At 61.6% G+C, this 19,900-nt stretch overlaps 1 protein-coding gene across 4 annotated transcripts in view; it reads left to right on the top strand.

Moving 5' to 3' along the window:
* The window catches only part of CEP164 (centrosomal protein 164), a 65,005-nt gene extending 49,882 nt beyond the window's left edge, over positions 1-15,123 (top strand). For all 4 annotated transcript variants that reach the window (XM_045577592.1, XM_045577591.1, XM_045577593.1 and 1 more), the window contains 18 exons: positions 179-388; positions 4,156-4,287; positions 4,369-4,585; positions 5,483-5,560; positions 5,746-5,865; positions 6,141-6,263; positions 7,205-7,348; positions 7,659-7,742; positions 8,149-8,324; positions 8,570-8,696; positions 8,932-8,999; positions 9,322-9,529; positions 9,973-10,080; positions 10,543-10,657; positions 10,900-11,175; positions 12,044-12,110; positions 12,671-12,793; positions 14,080-15,123. In XM_045577592.1, the coding sequence (XP_045433548.1) occupies positions 179-388; positions 4,156-4,287; positions 4,369-4,585; positions 5,483-5,560; positions 5,746-5,865; positions 6,141-6,263; positions 7,205-7,348; positions 7,659-7,742; positions 8,149-8,324; positions 8,570-8,696; positions 8,932-8,999; positions 9,322-9,529; positions 9,973-10,080; positions 10,543-10,657; positions 10,900-11,175; positions 12,044-12,110; positions 12,671-12,793; positions 14,080-14,170 (2,467 nt within the window). In that variant the 3' untranslated portion in view covers positions 14,171-15,123. The remainder of the gene's footprint in view (positions 1-178; positions 389-4,155; positions 4,288-4,368; positions 4,586-5,482; positions 5,561-5,745; positions 5,866-6,140; positions 6,264-7,204; positions 7,349-7,658; positions 7,743-8,148; positions 8,325-8,569; positions 8,697-8,931; positions 9,000-9,321; positions 9,530-9,972; positions 10,081-10,542; positions 10,658-10,899; positions 11,176-12,043; positions 12,111-12,670; positions 12,794-14,079) is intronic.
* The last annotated feature ends 4,777 nt before the right edge of the window (positions 15,124-19,900 follow it).

A 19,900-nucleotide genomic window follows, 5' to 3' on the forward strand; every position in this document is an offset into this window, starting at 1 on the left:
TGTAACGGATGCTGCCTGCACCTCTGAGGGCGTAGCTCCTGCCCGCCTGGGGGACCCCAATTGCATGTGTGGTTCCTGATGGAGGCCCTGCATGAGGGTCTGTGATGGCCCGTGGCTCTATCGGCCTGGTGCCGAAGGCGGGCGGCATGACACTGACTGCTGTTCCCTCCCCTGGTAGGCGATCTCCAGAGCTCGTGGCTCTCCCGGAGCAGCGCCCAGAGGCCGCCCGGAAGGCCCTGGAGGAGGCGGTGGCTCAGGAACTGGAGCAAGAGCAGAGGCGGCTCCTGGACTTGGGGCGGGAGAAGCTACGGCAGCTGCGGCAGAGGCTGCAGCAGGAGGAGGAGGAGGAGGCGCGCCAGCTTCAACAGCAGAAAGAGGAGTCTCTGAGGTGCCGGGACCGCCCTCCCCAGACAAGCTGCAGGGCCCTCCCTGTGGGGCCCACTGGGTGCCTGCGGCCTCTCCAGGATCCTGCTCTGGCCTGTGTGGAGGAATGGGCTCCCGAGCCACCTGTCTTTGGTGGGGAGTTGGGAGGTGTGGTCGTAAAAATAGCTGGCACCTTTTGAGAGACTGCACTGACCCATGTGCTTTATTTTTATTTATTTATTTATTTAAAAAGTATATTCTATTGATTTTTCACAGAGAGGAAGGGAGAGGGACAGAGAGTTAGAAACATGGATGAGAGAGAAACATTGATTAGCTGCCTCCTACACATCCTCCACTGGGGATGTGCCCGCAACCAAGGTACATGCCCTTGACCGGAATCCAACCTGGGACCTCCTGCACGCCCCCTACTGCAATGGAGCCCACAACCCAGGCATATGCCCTGACCGGGAATCGAACGGTAACCTCCTAGTTCATAGGTTGATGGTAAACCACTGAGCCACACTAGCCGGGCTCCATGTGCTTTATTTTTTTATTTTTAATTTTAATTTTTTTTTTAAAGAGGACAGAGTTTTTATTTTTTTATTTTTTTAAAATATATTTTATTGATTTTGTACAGAGAGGAAGGGAGAGAGATAGTTAGAAACATCGATGAGAGAGAGTCATCGATCAGCTGCCTCTTGCACACCCCCTACTGGGGATATGCCCACAACCAAGGTACATGCCCTTGACCGGAATTGAACCCAGGACCCTTCAGTTCCCAAGCCGACGCTCTATCCATTGAGCCAAACTGGTCTCGGCTCCATGTGCTTTATATCTATGCCTTTGTTAGCCTTCCGAATAGCTCTTACGAGGTGTTATTATCACCCCGTTTTATAGAATGTGGAATGTAGGGAAAGAAATGGAGGCAGCAGTAGGTGAAGTCCGCTGTCCCAGGTCTGGAAGCTGAGACAGCGGAGCCTCTTCCTAGTAGCCAGAGGCTAATCTCTGAACCCATGGTCTTACTTCCTGGGGAGTTGGGGCCTGCGGGACCTGGCTGGTGGAAAGCTCTTGCCCAGGGCCCACAGGTTTCTGTTTGGGTTCCTGCTCTCTGCGCATCTGGCTGGGGGGCCCTAGACCAGTGGTTGGCTAACTGTGGCTCTCAAGTCACGTGTGGCTCTTTGGCCCCTTGAGCTTTTAGCAAAGGCCAGCTTAGGAGGACCCTAATTAAGTTAATAACAATGTACCTACCTATATAGTTTAGGTTTCAAAAATTTGGCTCTCAAAAGAAATTTCATTCGTTGTACTGTTGATATTTGGCTCTGTTGACTAATGAGTTTGCTGACCACTGCCTTAGACAAATAAGACCCTTAAGCCTGGCCAGGCCTGTGTGTGTGTGTGTGTGTGTGTGTGTGTGTGTGTGTGTACAGTAGAACCTCGTTCCAGAAAGCTGTTTGAGAAGCCATTTGTTTGAAAATGGAATCCTCGTTTCCCGTTAGAAATAACGTAAATGGAAGTAACCTGTTTCAGACCCCCAAATGATTGATTCCCTGTTTCCACCTTTCTTATACATAGTACATGTCCAATGTACTGTTTAATCTATACTAATAAAAGGGTAATATGCTAATTAGACTGGACATCTTCTGGATGTTTTTCTGGACAAAGCTGAGGAAGGGGCAGTTAGGAGCTGTCAGGCCGGCAGGGGAAGGCAGTTAGGGGCAATCAGACTGGTAGGCAGAGGCAGTTAGGGGTAATCAGGCAGGCAGGTAGGTGAGCAGTGGTCCCGGATGTGAGAGGGATGTCCGACTGTCAGTTTAGGCCTAATCCGGCAGTCAGACACCCCCTGAGGTGTCCCAGATTGGAGAAGGTGCATGCTGGGCTCAGGACCCCCCCTCCCTGCACGATTTCGTGCACTGGGCCTCTAGTCTATAAATAAAACATTTCTTAAATTCATCGAACCACTCCCTACTAGCCTTAAAGGAATTTTTAATCTGTCACTGCCTCTGAAATGCTGTCACAGGCCTCCCTGCTTTTCCTTTATCCAGATCAACAACAGCTTTTCCATCTCTTCAATTGCCTGTGATTGCTGTTTTGTGAGTACTTTCACACCCTTAGCAATAGTAGCACTCTTTTTTTAAAAAAAAAGTATTTTTATTGATTTCCGAGAAGAAGGGCAAGATGGATAGAAACATCAATGATGGAGAGAATCATTGATTGGCTGCCTTCTGCACACCCCACACTAAGGATTGAGCCCACAATCGGGCATGTGCCTTGACTAGAATTGAGCTATGACCTTCTGGTTCATAGGTCAAAGCTCAACCATTGAGCCACACTGGCCAGGCAACATTCGCCCTCTTGATCGCCTCTTTATGTTTTAAAATGGTGCTAATCGGCCAGCAACAAAAGCATTCTCTCTTTTGCTTATTGTTTGGCGGAGTATCAGCATGAAAGGGTTGTCAGGTCAAAAACTGAAGTTTTGGTTGACAACCGAGATATTTTTTGTCTGTGAACAACTTGATCGAGAACTGAAGTGTTGAAGGTGGGAGATGAGGTTTGACTATATAAGTATAAATGAGCTAGAGGTGATTTTTGTGAGAAAAGGCAGTCCTGGGATGGCACAGGGGCATCCTGGGTCCCCGTCTTCTTTCATCTCTGCCGCGTTAGTGTTGGTTTTACTCTCTGGGTCTCTTCTCAGTCCAGCATAGCTGCTGGCTCTCTAGCCATCCCGTCTGTGCTCCAGGCTGGAAGGACAGGGGAGAGTATAAAGAGGGTACTTTCTAGTTCATTCAGTCCCATTAATGGAGTTTTCCTGGAAACCTTACCCAATAATTTCCACCTAAATCTCATTGGTTACCCCTGTTGCAAAGGAGACTGGGAAATGTAGTCCTTTAGCTGGGCCTCCTTACCTAATAGAATAAACGAGGGTATCCTCTGGACAGACCAGCCACAGGAACCATGTTAGTAAGAAAAGTGGGAGAGATACGGGAGGGGAGTGGACTGACAATTCTCGGGGAAAAGGGGAGTGGTGGATGCGGGAAGAGACTGAACATAAACTGTGCACCTATGGATGAGGACAATGGGGGGTGGGGGAAGGGTAGAGGGTGGGGTGGGAACCTGGTGGAGGGGGGGAAAATGACGAACATTTGTAATAATATGAACAATAAGGATTAATTTAGAAGAAAAAAAAAAGTGGGAGAATGACTGCTGAGGAGCTGATAAGCAGTCTGTCACAGTCCCAGGCTGGGAGAGGTGAAATAGAAAGAGGTTAATATAATTCACGTACTTGGCAATTTAACAAAATCTTACCCTCCCGCACAGAACATCTGAAGTGATACTTATTTTTTTGTCTGAGCTAACAATGTGTATAAAGAACGGTCACGCTTTATTTAGAGAAGTTAAGAATTCAAACCTAACCCTAAACCTAGCCTAACGCAGGCCCTATCCCTAAGCCTAACACTCACCCTGGCTCAATTGAAGTGGCTGGAGCAGAGAGAGAGATGTGGACCAGGGTCAGGCCAGGGTCAGATGGGGCGAACCGAGGGAGCCGGGGAGAAACGCTGGTTGGGGATCAGGCGGCCTGTGATCTGCTTGCTGAGGAAAGGGCAGGGGAGTTCACCGTCCCCCTCCCCTGGGAGGTGTAGGGAGGCAGCAGGACCAGAGGCTGGGCCAGCGCCCCTGTAAGATTTCAGAAACTTCCCAGCAGGCCACAGGCCTGTGAGCTGAGAGCCGGGATATGGCTGGAAGAGGGCCGAGCCCATGGGCCTTCAGCAGCCTCGCCTTGCCTCTCCTCCCCAGGCTCCTGCAGGAGCAGCTGCAGAAGGCCACTGAGGAGGAGGGCACGCGGATGAGAGAGGAGGAGAGCCAGAGGCTGGCCCGGCTCCGGGCCCAGGTCCAGTCCAGCGCAGAGGCAGATGCGGAACGGATCAGGTGAGAGCCCACGGGGAGCTGCCCAGCCCCCACGGCCACCCTGAGGCTCAGCTCCTTCCTCACTCCCTTCCGCCTGCCCAGGGCGGAGCACCAGGCCTCCCTGCAGAGGCTGAGAGAGGAGCTGGCGGCCCTGCAGGAGGCCGAGCGGGCCAGCTTGGAGCAGGGCAGCCGGCGCGTGCTGGAGCGGCTCCGGGGAGAGATGGAGGCTGCGGAGAGGAGGGAGCAGGCTGCCCTGGATGCCGAGAAGGAGAAGGCCCGGCAGCAGCGGAGGGAGCAGCTGGAAGGGGAGAGGGAAGAGGTGAGCAAGCAGAGCGGGACCCTCCTCTCTGAGGGCACCACACGGCCTGGGCTGCCTGGGGAGGGACTGGGTGCGAAGGGAGAGCCGGCCTTGGGCACGCAGGTGGGCGCTGGGCGGAGAGTGTGGTCCGCACAGATGGGGTGCAGACTCTGCCCGTTGCTCCACGTGACCCAGCTGGCCTTGGGCAGGTGCTGGGCCGGTCCCTGCAGGGAGCCGAGGCAGAGGTTCCGGGGGGGCTGCTGGGCCTGGCGCCTGGGTGCTGCCACGGCTGGGAGGAAGTTCGAGGGGAGATGGCTGTGGTTTGGGGAGACTTCATCCCTGGAAGGACTTCAGCCAGAGCAGAGGTCCTGAGACGCCTGTGCCTCATCCCCGTCTTTATCTTGGGGGACATGCGGTGACCTTCCACCCTCCCCTTCTCCTGCCTTCGATGAGCTCAGGAAGTTGTCCTTCGCTCTTCCTCCGTCCCTCTGGTGTGAGGGTCTGTCCCCAGGGAGAGGCTGAGTGAGGAACGGCCAGGCTGAGGGGTTCTCTTTCCTTTCCGTGAGGGATGGAGCCTCAGCTGAGACCAGGAGGCCAGCAGGTGGCGTGGGGCCGAAACCTGCAGCCTCCCTGCCTGGCCGCGCTCCCCAGCGGGAGTGTCCCCGAGCGCCCAGAGGCAGGGTGGCAGCAGTGGCCGGGGCCACCTCGGTGCCCTCCACACTGCCCACATGCCTGTCTGTGGCTGGTTGCAGGCGTCAGGGGCTGAGCTGTATTGGCAGAAGGAATTCATGCCCAAGGCTCTCTCAGCCCCTGAGCTCGCGGCATTGAGGCTGGTGTGCCTGGCTCCTCCTGCGTCTGGATCGCTGCCCAGCAGCCTTCTCTGCCCAGCATCCCTCACTGCCCTTCGTTGCTCCCCAGGCGGCAGCAGCGCTGGAGGCAGAGCACAGGGCTGAGCTGGCGCGGCTCCTGTCCTCCCTGGAGGCCAAGCACAGAGAGGTAGGGGCCGGGCCTGGCCTGCGGGCAGAGCCTGGGCTGTGGCCCTGAGCGCACGCTCAGACCCTTGTGGCCGCACAAGGGAGGCAGCCTCTCCCGCTGCAGCCTGTGGGAGGGGCACCGGGTCCCTGGGAAGTGGGTCCCCTGGCCACTCCAGTCCCTCTGAGTCACCCCCGGGGCCCTCCTAGGCGGTCTCCAGCCTGCAGAAGGAGGTAAAGGAAGTTCAGCAGAAGGAGGAGGCCCAGCAGCAGGAGAGCCAGGGGTGGGCGGAGCAGAGATCTCGCCAGCTGCAGGAGTACGAGCAGGAGGTGCGTGTGTTATTGCACCTGGCTCGGGTACTGTCGTGGGTGCTCTGACCACTGAGCCACCCTGGTCCAGAGGGTCCTTCTCACTTTGGCACTTCGCTCCCGTTTCACAGCCCGGTTCCCTCGAGGCAGTGCTTCTGCATGCCATGCCCTGCATGTGGGAGACGGTGGGAAGTGTGGCCATCACGTGTCCTGCACCTGTGTGTGTGGGGGGCCTTAGGGGGGTGCTGCGTGCTGCCCTTTCAGTCCCCCATTGTATCCTGCCGCCTGCCCTGCAGCTCAGTGGCCTCCTGAGAGAGAAGCGCCGGGAGGTGGAACGGGACCACGAGAGGAGGATGGACAAGATGAAGGAGGAGCACCGGCAGGCCGCGGCGGAGGCCAGAGAGCAGTATGAAGCCGAGGTGACGCCCTCCCCACAGGCACATGGTGGCACGGCGCTGGCCAGCTGGCTGGAGGCCGGGGAAGGGAGGCCGGGAGTGTTGTGGGAGATTGTCTTCCCTGGCCCCGCCCTGGCAAAGTCCCATGGTGCCTCGGCCATCAGTGAGGAGGGACCCCTCGTTGGGCAGGCTGCCCTTGCCTTCGCGGCGATGGCACTGGCATTGAGTGTGGGCCGCCTGCCAGGCCTATTCTCAGTGCTTGGCCTAGATTAGCTCATTCCGCCCTCAACCCCCTGGATATGTGCTGCCATTACCCCCACTTCAGAAGTGAGGAAACGGAGAGTTGGGGAGCGTGAGCCACTTTCCCCCACCCGTGGCTGACAGGCAGGAGCGAGGGTTCAAGCCTGGATTGTCCGATCCAAAGCCTCAGCCGTGGCCACCCTGACCCTGCCTCCAGGGCTTGTGGGAACCCAGGACACCAGGAAATAGCCTGGCAGGAGCCAAACAGCTGGCAGACGTCACCTGCCCATCTCCAGCCTTGGCCTGGGTGGAGAAGGTCGTTTACCTGAGCGGCCGCTCTTGGCGTGGCTTGCACTATCTGTGGGCAGTGGCCGTGGCTGACTGTGGCCCACGGCTGGGCCTCTGCCCGGACTTCTAGGCTGCGGCTCCAGGGACCCCGGATCCCAGACTCTCTGTGCCGTATTCCTGGGCAGAACCAGCGGGCCATGGCGGACCTGACTCCCTTCCCAAACCAGCCCTGACCTGCGGGGAAGGGGGAGCTTACTAACGGCCTCTTCCCCGAGGGAGGCAGCAGCTGTAGGAGGCTCCCCAGGCATTTCCTCACCGCACTGCCCACTCTGCTCTCCGGGGGAGCCTTGGGGCACTGGCAGGTCCCTGACCTTACTGACCTGAGGCGGCAGGGGTGAGGGGCTGCGGTTTCCTACTGGCGGGCCCCCTTTGTGCAGGAGAGGACGCAGCGAGCCGAGTTGCTGGGGCACCTGACTGGGGAGCTGGAGCGCCTGCGCCGGACCCACGAGCGGGAGCTGGAGGCCACGAGGCAGGAGCAGGCCAGGCAGCTGGAGGGCCTGGGGCTGCGGCACCGGGAGCAGGTGGGCCCTGCGCGGTGGTGGGGCAGCAGGCCGGCGCTGCGGGAGGGAGTTCGCTGGCCGACCCCGGTCTGGCACATCGGTGCCCCTTTGTTTTCTGGGCCAAGGGGGTCAGCCCCACTAGGACCTTGGGGTTGGCACCTCTGCTGCTCCTGGCCCACCCTGGGCACAAACAAGAGGTGGGCTCTTGGCAGGGAGCGGGAGCCCATCTGGAGGTGTGCCATGGCTTGGGGTCAGACCCCTCCTGCCCCTCAGCTAAGGCCTCGCACCGTTTCTGCACGTACATCTTTTTCTCTGCCTTTGCTCTGTGCAGGAAAAGAAACTTCAAGATTTAGAGGTGGAGCTGGAAACCAGAGCCAAAGAGGTCAAGGCCAGGTTGGCTCAGCTGGACGCTCAGGTGAGGGAGTGGGGGTGGAGGGTCCCCAGGTGCCCTTGACCTTGGAGACATGGTTCCCCCAAGAGAGGATGGGCCTTTCTGCCCCTGCGCCCTGCGGCTCGTCCCCTCCCGCAGGAGGAGGCTGCCCAGGAGAGGCAGCTGTGGGCCTGAAGAGGCAGTGGCCTCCTCACCTGGCCTCCCTCTCTTCCTCACCTCCACCTCTTGTTCACGGGGTCTCTGCAGGGCCTGGGGCTATTCCACCAGCAGCCCCATGTGGGGAAGCCAGCACCAGATGCCAGGGAGAGGGGCTGGCAGGAGCGGGGAGGACCTCGGTGTGGGGGCCCCGCCGGGCCCTGTCCTGGGGCTTCCCGGCTCCCTGCCTTCGCCCCCTCTTTCTCCAGGTGCCTCTGTCTTTCCCTCTGCCCAGGAAGCCACAGCCACCCAGCAGCACCTGGACGAGGCCAAGCAGGAGCACACGCACCTGCTCGAGTCGAACCGGCAGCTCCGGAGAACTCTGGGCGAGCTGCGGGCCCTCAAGCGGGAGCTGGAGGCCCAGGTGGACCAGCTGCAGGCCCAGGCCCAGGCGCTGCAGAAACGCATCAGGTGGGTGCCCTCTGGCTCCGCTGCTCGGCCTGTCTGTCCCAGGCAGGGCTGGAGCCAGGCTCTGCTGCCTGTTGTAGGGGTGAGGGGGGTGAGGAGGCGGGAGCGGCTGGGGTCCTGGTCTCACTGTGTGAGCCCCAGCGCTGCCGCAGGGGCTCGCCGGGAGTGAGGGATGGAGATGGTCTTCCTTCCCATCAGGGTGGGGCTCCAAGCCCGCCAGCGCTCACCTCCTGCACCCCCGCCCGCAGTGAGCTGCAGGCCGGAGCTCAGAGGAGGCAGGAGGCGCTGAAAGGGCTGGCGGCCGAGGCGGGCCGTGCTTCCCCCTCGCGTGAGCCCGCCCTCCACATCGAGGACCTGAGGACAGCCCCTGGCACCGTGAGCGAGCGGCTCTGGCCTCCGCAGGGACAGGGTGGCTGGGGCGTCGGGGGGCGGGACCCCAGGAGGGGCGGGGCTCCGCTCCTGTTCTTCCTGTCCCCCACGTCCGTAGTCGGAGGGTCTCGGTGAACAGTGCACCCCTTCAGCAGGCCGGGGTGTTGGCTCTGGGAGGGTTTCAGGCCTGGAGATTGCGTGCCCCTGCTGGCCTGGTCAGCGGGTTTTCCTGTGTCTTCAGAAGCAGACCAACGAGGCACCCCCTGCTGTCTCCCCGAGCCCGGAGGCCGCCGACTCGTCCTTGGACAGGTGCGTCCATGGCCTGTCCTGTTTGGGGTTCGGCCGGGTGAAGCGAAGTCATGGCAGTCATCTGTGGGCATGGCTCAGGGAAGTCGGTGCCCGCCTGGACTGTGGGCACGGCAGGCTGGCATCTGCTGATGCCTGGGTGAGGGTCAGGCTGACGGGACAGTGGGGTTCCTATCCTCGGCAGCCCTGCCCCGCCCCGCCCCACCCCACCCCGCCCAGCCCACATTCTGCTCAGGGTGCCTGTCTGCCAGCAGCCTGGAGTGGCCCAGAGCAGGCTCTGGAGTCTTTGAGGCCCTCTCACCCCTCCCCCGCCTGTTCCCATCAGCTTCCGGCACTACCTCTCCGCCGAGGGGGCCGCCCTCCGCAGCGCCAAGGCCTTCCTGGTGCGACAGACACGCTCCATGCGCCGGCGGCAGGCGGCCCTGAAAGCCGCGCAGCAGCACTGGGGCCGCGAGCTGGCCGCTCCGGAGGCGCCCGAGGACCTGCTGGGCACCAAGGCCCTGGGCGGCGACGTGCACAAGAGCCTGGAGGAGGTCCGAGCCTGGAGGACAGCCTGGGCCCGGGGAGGGCGGCTGGGAGCCGGCTGTGCCCTCCACTGCTCATGTGGGGACCCACGAGGGCGGATGCCCAGTCTGAGGCTCTGGGCTGTGGGCGGGGGGTGGAGATTCTCGCGAGCTGGGCACCGGGTGCAGGACGCTCTGATGGAACCGCCTGGCCTCCCAGGAACCGCAGGTGATGTGCTGGGGGCAGCGTTACCCCGTTTGCTGGGGGAAGAGGGCAGTAAGCGCCTCTGATTTCACGCCCAGCGCCCCCGGTGACGTACCGTAGCTCAGGTGAGCTCCGGGATGAACAGAGCCGTTCTCTGGGATGAGAATCTAGACTGAGAGCGAAGTGAGTTTCCACGGTAACCCAGCGAGCAGAGGGCGAGCTGGGCCCAGCGTCGGTGGGTCACTCAGGTTCCCCGCCTTGGCTGCAGGAGGCCCGGCACCTGGGCGAGATGCAGTCTGCCATGCGGAGAGGCCGCAGCCTGCTGCAGAGGAAGGAGGAGAAGCTGAGCGAGCTGGAGGCCTCTCTGCGGGCCCAGGTGAGCCCTGGCCGTGCAGCCGGGAGGGCTCCGGGCGGGGAACGGCGTGCCTTCAGCTTGGGTTTGGGTTATTTGTGCTGCGTGGCTCTGAGACCCGGAGCTCCTTGCTGAAGCTTCTTGGGAGAGGATCTGGCCCTGGCCCTTCCCCGGCCGCGGAGCCTGAGGACTGGTGTTCCGGGAGGAGACGCCCTGGGAGGGTGGGGAGACCCTGCAGGGCGAGTTTACTGGGGGACAGAGGGTGGGCATCAGCCTGGGCCTGGTGGCCTGCCTGCCTGCGTCTCAGGTGGGTTTGGTGAGTTCTGTTAGGGCCCCCCCGACAACCCCCACCGGCGAGGCAGCCGCAGGAGTGCCCTCAGGAACCCGGCCCAAAGAGCCGCCCGGGGAGGGGGGAGGGCCGTCCAGCACAAAGCCAGTGGGCAGAGGCGCAGGCGAGGCCAGCAGAGCTGCTGCTTCTACCCGCAGGCTCTGGATGGGGACACTCTGAGAGGGCCCCCCACCAAGAAGGTGGTGACCTTTGACCTCAGCGACTCGGAAGACACGAACAGTGGAAGCTCAGACTCCTGTCCCCTGCCTCAGGGTGAGCGGTGGCCGCAGGGAGGAGCGGGAGGGCGGCTGGGGAAGGACGGGCTTCGGCGGAGAGGGAAGCCGGCCACCCCTCCTCGGCGCCGTGAGGGCCTCTGGGAGCCGTGTCTGAGCAGGTCCTCAGCGGGTGCTGGTGAGGAGGAGCCACTCCGGCTCTGGCAGGAACAGGGCCCTCCCTCCGCCGAGCCGCGGTGCCCGCGGGGCCTGGGTCCTCACCTCCTGCCTTTTCCCTTTCAGGCATTCTGCCCGGCCCCGCCTTCCCCCACAAGCTCCGGTGCTTGGACAGCTCCCTGCAGAGCATCAGCAGCCAGCTGCACCAGGTCCTCAGCCTGCTGGGGGTCCTCAGCACCCCGCCGCCTCCGCCTCCACCGCAGCCGCCCCCGCCCCCCTCCGTCCGGGGGACCCCCACCCAGTGGGCCTGGGACCCGGGGCTGGGCCCCCGGCTCTCCTCCGCCTCCGCCACGCAGGCCGTGGATGACTTCCTGGTGGAGAAGTGGCGCAAGTACTTCCCAGGTGAGCTTCCTCGGCCGCCTGCCGGCACTCTGGGCCCAGCCTCCCCTCCTCCTCTGCTTTCTTCCCCTCCCCCTCCTCTCAGCTTTGGGTCACTGCTCCGCTGGCTGGCCCCTGGGGAAGCAGCCTGGCCGGGCCAGCACCGGCTCGGTGGGCCCCTGGGGCCTGGTGGCTCCTGAGCGCACAGAATGGCGGCTGTCGTCTTCACCATCAGGAGCGCCCGGGAGCTGTGCCTTAGCCGGTGTTTCACGTAAAGCTTTCCTTTAGGCTAGGGGTGTCGAACTCAATCAGAGAAGGGGCCAAAATCTAAAATCCAGCCTACATCGCGGGCCGAATGGTTTGCTGAACAGTCATAAACTGTCATTGTGATGGAAACGCAGCGGAGTGCAGTGATGACAGCGTGGTGCGGGCCACATTGCAAGGCCTGGCGGGACGGATTTGGCCCGCGGGCCTTGTGTTTGACACGTGTGCTTTAGGCCTATCCCCTCCGCGGTTGTCATTTGTTTTTTAAAAATGTTTTTACTGATGTTCAGAGAGAGGGGAAGGGAGAGGGATAGCGAGGTAGAACATCAATGAGAGAGAAACTTGGATGGGCTGCCTCTTGCATGCGCTACGCTGGGAGTCAAGCCTGCAACCCAGCAGGTGCCCTGACTGGGAATCGAGGCGACTGGAAATGGAGACAAAAGTGGGCTCCACTTTGGAGATGAAATGGGCAGGGTGACTCGTCTCCCACCTGCACTTCCCGCTGCTGCAGGCCTCCCCGGGCGGGTCTCTTTGTGGGGGGGCTGCCTTTTCTGTTGTGAGGAGGCGGAGGTGTTGGGGAGCAGGGTCGGCTGGCCCCTGTCCTGAGCCATTGCTTCCTGCTTCCCAGCTGGGAGCCCCGGCCTCTGCAGCAGCCCTGCCCCCTTGGAGAACAGGCTGGGCTACGTGTCTGCCAGGTAAGACTCCCTGCAGCTCTGGCACCACCTCTGAGGGTGGCAGCCCTGGGGCTCCGGTGGGCCTGGGTCCCAGCCGCCCCTCCACACCGCAGAGGAGAGTCCTGGAGCCCAGCTCCATGAGGAAGTGCCCTCATGAGAGGAAGCAGCCCTGGCAGCCCCTGGCACGGCCCTCCGCAGCCCTCCAGCTCCGCCTGGAGCGGGCCTCTGTCTTTGCGAGGAGCATCTGGAGGAGGGGCGCCCTGTTGGGGAGACACATGGGCCAGCGTTTCTCACAGCCTTCTTGCCACGTGTCTCCCACACAGGCCCCAGCTATTAGCACCCCCACCCCTCTGACCAGTGGGAGGGGACGCTGAGGTGGGCCAGGATCTGCGGAGCCCACAGTGTGGGTGTCAGGAGTACCAGCTGGGGGAGGCAGTCCCAGGGCCTCCTGCCAGTGGGCGAGCTGCGTAGCTGCAGCAGCCCCACAGCCCAGCCTGGAGCTGACGTCGGAGGAAGGGGCCTGTGCTCCTGTGCGCCCAAGTCACAGGCTTCCCCGGCCTCCGGCCTGCCTCCTCCTCCAGGGAGCAGCTCCGCCTCCTGCAGCACCCCCTCTCGCACGCCCCTGAGGCGGGCAGTGCCGGTCTGCAGGGCATGATCGAGGCTAACCGGCGGTGGCTGGACCGCTACAGGAGTGACCCCACATTATATCCTTTCAGCCGGCTCTCCAGCCCGCGCCCCTTCCTGCTGTAGCCGGTGCTGAGCTGGGCTGCGGCTGTTAAGGTCCTGGGGGTCCGAGGACTATCTTGTTTGGCTTCCTCCCTTCCTCCCCTGCCCTTCCTCCCCTGCCCTTCCTCCCCTCCCCTTCCTCCCCTCCCCTTCCTCCCCTCCCCTCCTCCCCTCCAATTCCTTCCTTCCTCTTCCTCCCCTCCTCTTCCTCCCCTGCCCTTCCTCCCTCCCCTTCCTCCCCTCCCCTCCTCCCCTCCCCTTCCTTCCCTCCCTCTTCCTCCCCTCCTCTTCCTCCCTGCTTCCCTCCCCTCCCCTCCCTCCCCTACCTTCCCTCCCTCCCCTTCCTCCCCTCCCTTCCTCCCTCCCCTCCTCCCCTCCCCTTTCTCCCCTCCCCTTCTTCCCCTGCCCTTCCTCCCCTCCCCTTCCTTCCCTGCCCTTCTTCCCCTCCCTTCCTCCCCTGCCCTTCCTCCCCTGCCCTCCTCCCCTCCCTTCCTCCCCTCCCCTTCCTCTCTCTCCTCCCCTCCCCTTCCTCCCCTCCCCTTCCTCCCCTCCCCTTCCTCCCCTGCCCTTCCTCCCCTCCCCTCCTCCCTCCCCCTTCCTCCCCTCCCTTCCTCCCCTGCCCTTCCTCCCTTCCTCCCCTGCCCTTCCTCCCCTGCCCTTCCTCCCTTCCTCCCCTGCCCTTCCTCCCCTGTCCCTTCCTCCCCTGCCCTTCCTCTCTTCCCTCCCTCCCCCCTCCCCTTCCTCCCCTCCCCTTCCTCCCCTCCCCTTCCTCTCCCCTTCCTTCCCCTCCCCTTCCTCCCTGCCCTTCCTCCCCTCCCTTCCTCCCCTCCCCTTCCTCTCCTGCCCTTCCTCCCCTCCCCTTCCTCCCTGCCCTTCCTCCCTGCCCTTCCTCCCCTGCCCTCTTCCCCTGCCCTCCTCCCCTCCCCTTCCTCCCTCTCCTCCCCTCCCCTTCCTCCCTGCCCTTCCTCCCCTGCCCTTCCTCCTCCTCCCCTCCCCTTCCTCCCCTCCCCTTCCTCCCCTCCCCTTCCTCCTCTCCCTCCTCTTCCTCCCCTCCCCTTCCTCCCCTCCCCTTCCTCCCCTCCCCTTCCTCCCCTCCCCTTCTTCTCTCCCCTCCCCTTCCTCCCCTCCTTCCTCCCCTCCCCTTCCTCCCCTCCCCTCCTCCCCTGCCCTTCCTCCCCTGGCCCTTCCTTCCTCTCCTCCCTCCCCTCCTCCCTGGCCTCCCTGGTGCTCAGCTGTGCGCAGTTCTCCTTCACCTGGTGGCCAGGCCTCTGTGCTTAGTGCCCACACCAGCAGCGCCGGGCCTCCTGCAGCTGAGCCTGGACGAGAACAACAGGCTGCAGGTGCACCGCTGCTGAGGCCCAGCGGTGTGGCCCCGCATCTCCCCGGCCGAGGGGGGCCTGCCGCTGCCTCGGACGGAGATCTTCGGGGGAAGCGGGCTGTGGAGAGGATGGCAGATCTGAGGGCAGTGCGCCCTGCAGTGACCAGAGCGGACTGCGGGCTGACCGGGACGTCTGAGCCTGCGAGGACACGCCCCTTCGGGCACCGCAGGCGCTGGTGCCGGGCCGCAGTGAGACATCCGGCCGTCCTCCCTGAGCAGGCCCCGCGCCCCAGCTCTGGTGCCTGCGCCTGGGACGCTGTCTCTCCAGAACCTCAGCGCCTGAGCTCAGGCCGTTCCTTTCCTTTCTCCTCCTTCCTCCCCCCTTTTTTAAAACATCCCCTTTTTTGAGTTCTCTGTTTCTCCTTTGACTGTCTCAGGATTGGGCCCAGCCTTTCCCTCGGCCGCACTGTGCTGTCCCCAGGGCCCCTGCCCTTTGCTGGCTCCGCCCGGAGCCCTCCCGTGCTTCTCAGGTCTCCGCACACAGCTGACGACAGCTGCCCGGGAAGCTGGCAGGCTCAGGGCCTCCCGCCCTTCACCCGGGGTGTGCCCCGTGCTGTTTCTGTCTCTGTTTTCTACTGTGCCCCCTGCTCAGCCCGATCTGCACAGCCCCTGCACCCTCTCACCAGCGGCCCCGGGGGTCCCCCGACACGTCCTCTGACATCTGTGTCAGGCCGTTCTTATCCGGAACGCTGTGGTGCTGCCCTGGCCTCTAGTGCACGGAGACCGAGCCTCCCTCTCCCTCCTCGGACCTCTTAGTCATGGACTAGGAAACGGAGACCGATGCTTTTTCTTCATCTGCGGCTCGGCTCAGTCTGCCACACAGAACAAGCCCGTGTTCCGTGGCTGATCCTACGGGACTAGCGTACGCGTCGCCCCATCTCTGTAACAAGCCCGTTTGTGCCTCCATTAAACCTGCTGGCCCATTTTCTACACGGCCGCTGTGTGCGTGTGTCCTCTGGGCCTTGCCTCCTCCCTCGTGAGAACAAGAAGGAGCCCTGGCCACTGTAGCTCAGTGGGTAGAGCATCAGTTTGTGGACCAAAGGCTCTCGGGTTCAATTCCGGTCAAGGGTATGTACTTTGGTTGAGGCTCCTCCTCGGAACCTGGTTGGGGCTCGTGCAGGAGGCAACCAGTGGATGTGTTTCTCTCACGTCGATGTTTCTCTGTCTCTCCCTCTCTCTTCTGCTCTCTCTAAAAACTAATGGGAGAATATCTTCTGGGGAGGATTAACACCACCACCACAACGTGTGTTAATGTTCACAGCATGTCTAGGAAGCTGAAGTGATCACAACACACTAGTGATGCGGGGATTGCCATCTTCGTTCCTAGGGGCGAGGAAATCGAGGCTCTGGCCCCTTTAAGAGCGGGGTCCTGGAGCAAGTAGCTAAGCTCCCTACCAGGCAGATCCTGCCCCGCCCTGTGCCCTGGAGCCCCTGGCCCCTGCTGCGGCCTTGGGAGGTGCCGACCGGCCTTGGGAGGTGCTGACCGGCCTTGGGAGGTGCTGACCGCCACCGCTCCCTTCCTCCTCCTGTCCCACCCCCCTGGGAGGCCAAGCAGGCAGTTGGGGGGCACCCCCCTCCAGGGGTGTGAACACCCACACAACACCGCTCCTGGGTCTGCAGCAGCAGACGTGCTCGGAGCCAGCGTGAGGTGGCCTGTGCCATGGGTTTGCAGAGGAAAACCAGCTTCAAGGCGAGCATGCGCACTGACCCGGCTCCTGTGGGCCCGGGCCACTCACTCTGGAGGAGGGAGGGGAGAAAGTGGGAGCCTTCCGGGGCACCTGGATGCCAGTGCTGTTCGTGTTGCCTCGTGCGGTCCTTTTACCCGATAAGGTGGGCGCTGTTTTGTAGATGAGGAAACAGGCTCAGAGAGGGTAAATGGCCACAGCTCAGCGTCACTCAGGCCCGTGTGTCTCCGAGAGCCAGGTTCCAGCCACCGCACTCCTGCCCCTACCTCAGCCACTCCGTCTTCCCCTCGCCTTCTGCGGGTGCAGACGGGTCCCAGGAGGGAGGTGGCTTCCAGCTGAGTAAGCCCCCTCCCGCCAAGGTTTACAGGCACCTTTTCAGGCCTCCCAGACACCCCCCCCTCCCCCAGGGCTTCCCCTCGCTGCTGGGGAGCCTTGAGCCTGTGCTGGCGCTCAGCGCCCACTGGTCTGACCGGAGGCCGGGAGCACCGAGCTGTCCGAGTGAGCAGGTGGCAGGTGCGGCGGAGCCGGGAGCTGGTTTGGAAACTTCCAGGCCGAGTCTGAGAAACGGTTTTAAAGGACCTTGGTTTTGAATAAGCTGCATGTCCCGGGCTCGGTGCTCAGATGGGGCAGAAGCCGCTCCGTCCAGGCCATCCGTGCCTCCTGGGCGGCCACAAAGGGATCAGCCCCTCCCGGAGATTTCATGGGAGGACAGAGCAGGCTGCTCCTCCCGCTGCAGGAGGGCCGAGGCCTGACCCCGGAGCAGAGGCCCCCCAGAGCCCTTTGAGAGCCGTGGACCGCTTCCTCCCGGAGCAGCACTCCCTCAGGTAATCCGCCCCACCCCTCGGCTGCCGGAGCGCCACACAGGACGGCCGGCCGCGGTGAGAAGGATGCTCTGGCCTTAGGACACCTCCTGGCTCTGTGGCCCGAGCGAGTGCCCTCTTGGTCCAAAGCTCGGCCTGAATCCATGTCCAGGGATGAGGCAGGGGCCCCCCAGCTTCAGGGAGGGTTCTGCAGTGTGGGGAGTACCCTCATTCAGAGCCTGAGGCAGGGCTGGGCTGGGGAGGGGTTCTGGGAGGGGGGGTACTGGGTGGGGAGGGTGCTGTGGGGGGAGGCTGCTGGGCTGGGAGGGGTGCCAGGCTAGGGAGGGGTGCCCAGGCAGGAAGAGGTTCCGGGAGGGGGAAGGGTACTGGGTGGGAGGGGTGCTGGGTGGAGAGGTGTTGGGTGGGAGGGGTGCTGGGTGGAGAGGTGTTGGGTGGGAGGGGTGCTGGGCAGTGGAGGGGTGCTGGGCAGTGGAGGGGTGCTGGGCAGTGGAGGGGTGCTGGGTGGGAGGGGAGTTGGGTGGGAGGGGTGCTGGGCAGTGGAGGGGTGCTGGGTGGGAGCCGAGTTGGGTGGGAGGGGTGCTGGGTGGAGAGGTGTTGGGTGGGAGGGGTGCTGGGCAGTGGAGGGGTGCTGGGCAGGGGAGGGGTGCTGGGTGGGAGGGGAGTTGGGTGGGAGGGGTGCTGGGTGGAGAGGTGTTGGGTGGGAGGGGTGCTGGGTGGAGAGGTGTTGGGTGGGAGGGGTGCTGGGCAGTGGAGGGGTGCTGGGTGGGAGGGGAGTTGGGTGGGAGGGGTGCTGGGTGGGGCAGCCAGTCCCACGCCAGCTCTCTCAGTGGCGATGGGAAGTGTGGCTGTCACAATGTCCTGATAGTTGGAAGCCCGGTGGGTACCTCAGTTCCTGGCGTCTCCAATCCACATGCCTGCACTTCCGCCGAGGCTGCTACCCAGCAGGTGTCCACAGAGGCCCCGGGAGGGCAGTGCATCATGAAGAAGAGCGTGTCTGCTGGGGTGGGGGTGGGTATGGAACAGCATGGTGAGTCCACTTGTGGGCTAGAAGCAGGAGGCAGGAAACAGGCAAGGGCTCCCGCCTCATTCTCTGCCTCGATGTGAACGTCTGTCCAGCGGGTTAGCAGTGGCTTATAAAGCTGTGTGAGGGTTACAGAATTACTCCATGCGCGTCCTCAGGACCGCTCAGCACCGCGTGAGGGAGCCATGTCACCAGAGGGCAACGTGTTTTTCCTGACCTCCCCTGTGAGAGAAGGAGCTGACACTGTTCACAGTGAGACCAGCACCAGAGACGCAGTGGCCACAGGCTGACAGCGTCGCACACCAAGGCGTCTCCCCTGAGCCTGTGGTTCCTCCAAAGGCAACAGGGAGCCTGGGGTCACGTGCTGGGAGCCCTGCTCCGGTTTTGCCAGACGAGTTGCAGGGGACGTGGGGCTTGGCCACCGGGAAGTGATTGTGACGGAGAAGGGGACGGGCTCCCAGCACCCGGCCTTGGACTCGGCAGACCAGGTTCCAACCTGCAGGCTGGAGTAGTCATCCTATCAGTGGCTTTACTTGTGTGCAGAGATGAGGTGCTGGTGTAGTCAGACTGGGGGCTTGGGGTCCTCAAACAAGGGTTTTTTGCTGGCCCTGGAGCCCGGACTGCCCATGCCCAGTCACAGCCTCAGTAGCTGGGGGCCAGCTCCTGGCCCCTCCGACAGGAAGGGCTGGTGAGAAGTGGAACCCAGCAAGGCTTGCTCAGGGAGGGGGGTGGGCAGGGCTACTGCCCCAGAGCAAAGCCTGCTGCCCTTTTGGCTGGGAAAGGTGGGGATGATTCAGTTAAGTCAAGACCACAAAGAGCCTCAGCGGCCTTGGAGCTGCTGCTGCTCCCAGGCTGGGACACGGATTTGTAGCCCCATTTAGAGCCGAATAAAGCACTCAGCCACCTGCCCGGGGAGCCTCACCAGAGCCCACAGGCTGCACAGCCCTCCGACAGCCCTGCCTCCAGTGGCACTGGATCAGAGACTATCTTCCCGTCTTCAGGTGTCAAGTTTATGGTGTGTGTGTGCGTGACAGAGAGAGAGAGGGGGGGGGAAGGCGCTCCATGACCAGGATATTCAGTGCACACTCTTGCCTAATTGGCTCCCCAAACAATGAGCCACGCAGGCCCTGGGTGCTGTCCTGCTGTCCTGCCAGGGCGGGGAAGATACTTCCCAGCCCCACCCAGGCCTGACCATCCAGGAAGGCTGATGGAGAATTCTGCCAGCCACGGAGCTCATCCTAGGGCCTCATGGGGGCAGCAAGCCAAGCCAGCAGCCTGTTCTCAGCCGGTGGCACACCCCGCATCTGATCTCGGGGCTCAAACAGTTACCTTGCTCTGGATAGACTCTTAACAGTGGACTCCGTCTGCTCAAGGACACTACCAGCAGACACATCCCGAGACCCAGGCTAGGCTGATGAGTGAAACGCTCCCAACACAAACCTGCAAAGTCTGGGAGAGGTGACCACTTAAATGTATAGATACCAACTAAGGAATCAGGATCTCTCTCTCTCTCTCTCTCTCTCTCCCTCCCTCTCCCTCTCTCTCCTCTCTCCTCTCTCCTCTCTCCTCTCTCCTCTCTCCTCTCTCCTCTCCTCTCTCCTCTCTCCTCTCTCCTCTCTCCTCTCTCCTCTCTCCTCTCTCCTCTCTCCTCTCTTTTATCTTCTCTTTCTCTTTCTCACCGCCCCACACACGTACGCATACATCATAAACATGACAACCCTAAAGAAAACTAATAAATCTCTAAAAATTGACCCTAAAGAAACAGAGTTCTACAATTTTTTAAAGAAGTTTATTGAGTTAAAAGAATATACAGATTAAATAAAATTAGGAAAACACTGCATGAACAAAACAAATAGAAACCATTGAAACACCCCCCCCCCCAAAACCTGAAAAATATAATAATTAAATTGAAGAATTCAAGAGAGAGCTTCAAGAACAGATTTAATCATGCAGAAGAAAGAACCAGTGACCCAAAAGATAGGACATTTGAAATTATCCAGTCGGAGCAAAAAGAAAATAATGAAAAAGAGTGCAGAAAACCTATGGAACTAATGGGACACAATTAAAAAATTATTTTTAGAAAATTTTATTGAGTTTTAGAGAAAAGGGGGTAAAGGAGGAGAAACATCATTTGGTTCTTCCACTTATTTATGCATTCACTGGTTGCTTCTTGTATGTGC

This window comes from Pipistrellus kuhlii, unplaced genomic scaffold (assembly GCF_014108245.1).
Source record: "Pipistrellus kuhlii isolate mPipKuh1 unplaced genomic scaffold, mPipKuh1.p scaffold_m20_p_9, whole genome shotgun sequence".
Taxonomy (NCBI): domain Eukaryota; kingdom Metazoa; phylum Chordata; class Mammalia; order Chiroptera; family Vespertilionidae; genus Pipistrellus; species Pipistrellus kuhlii.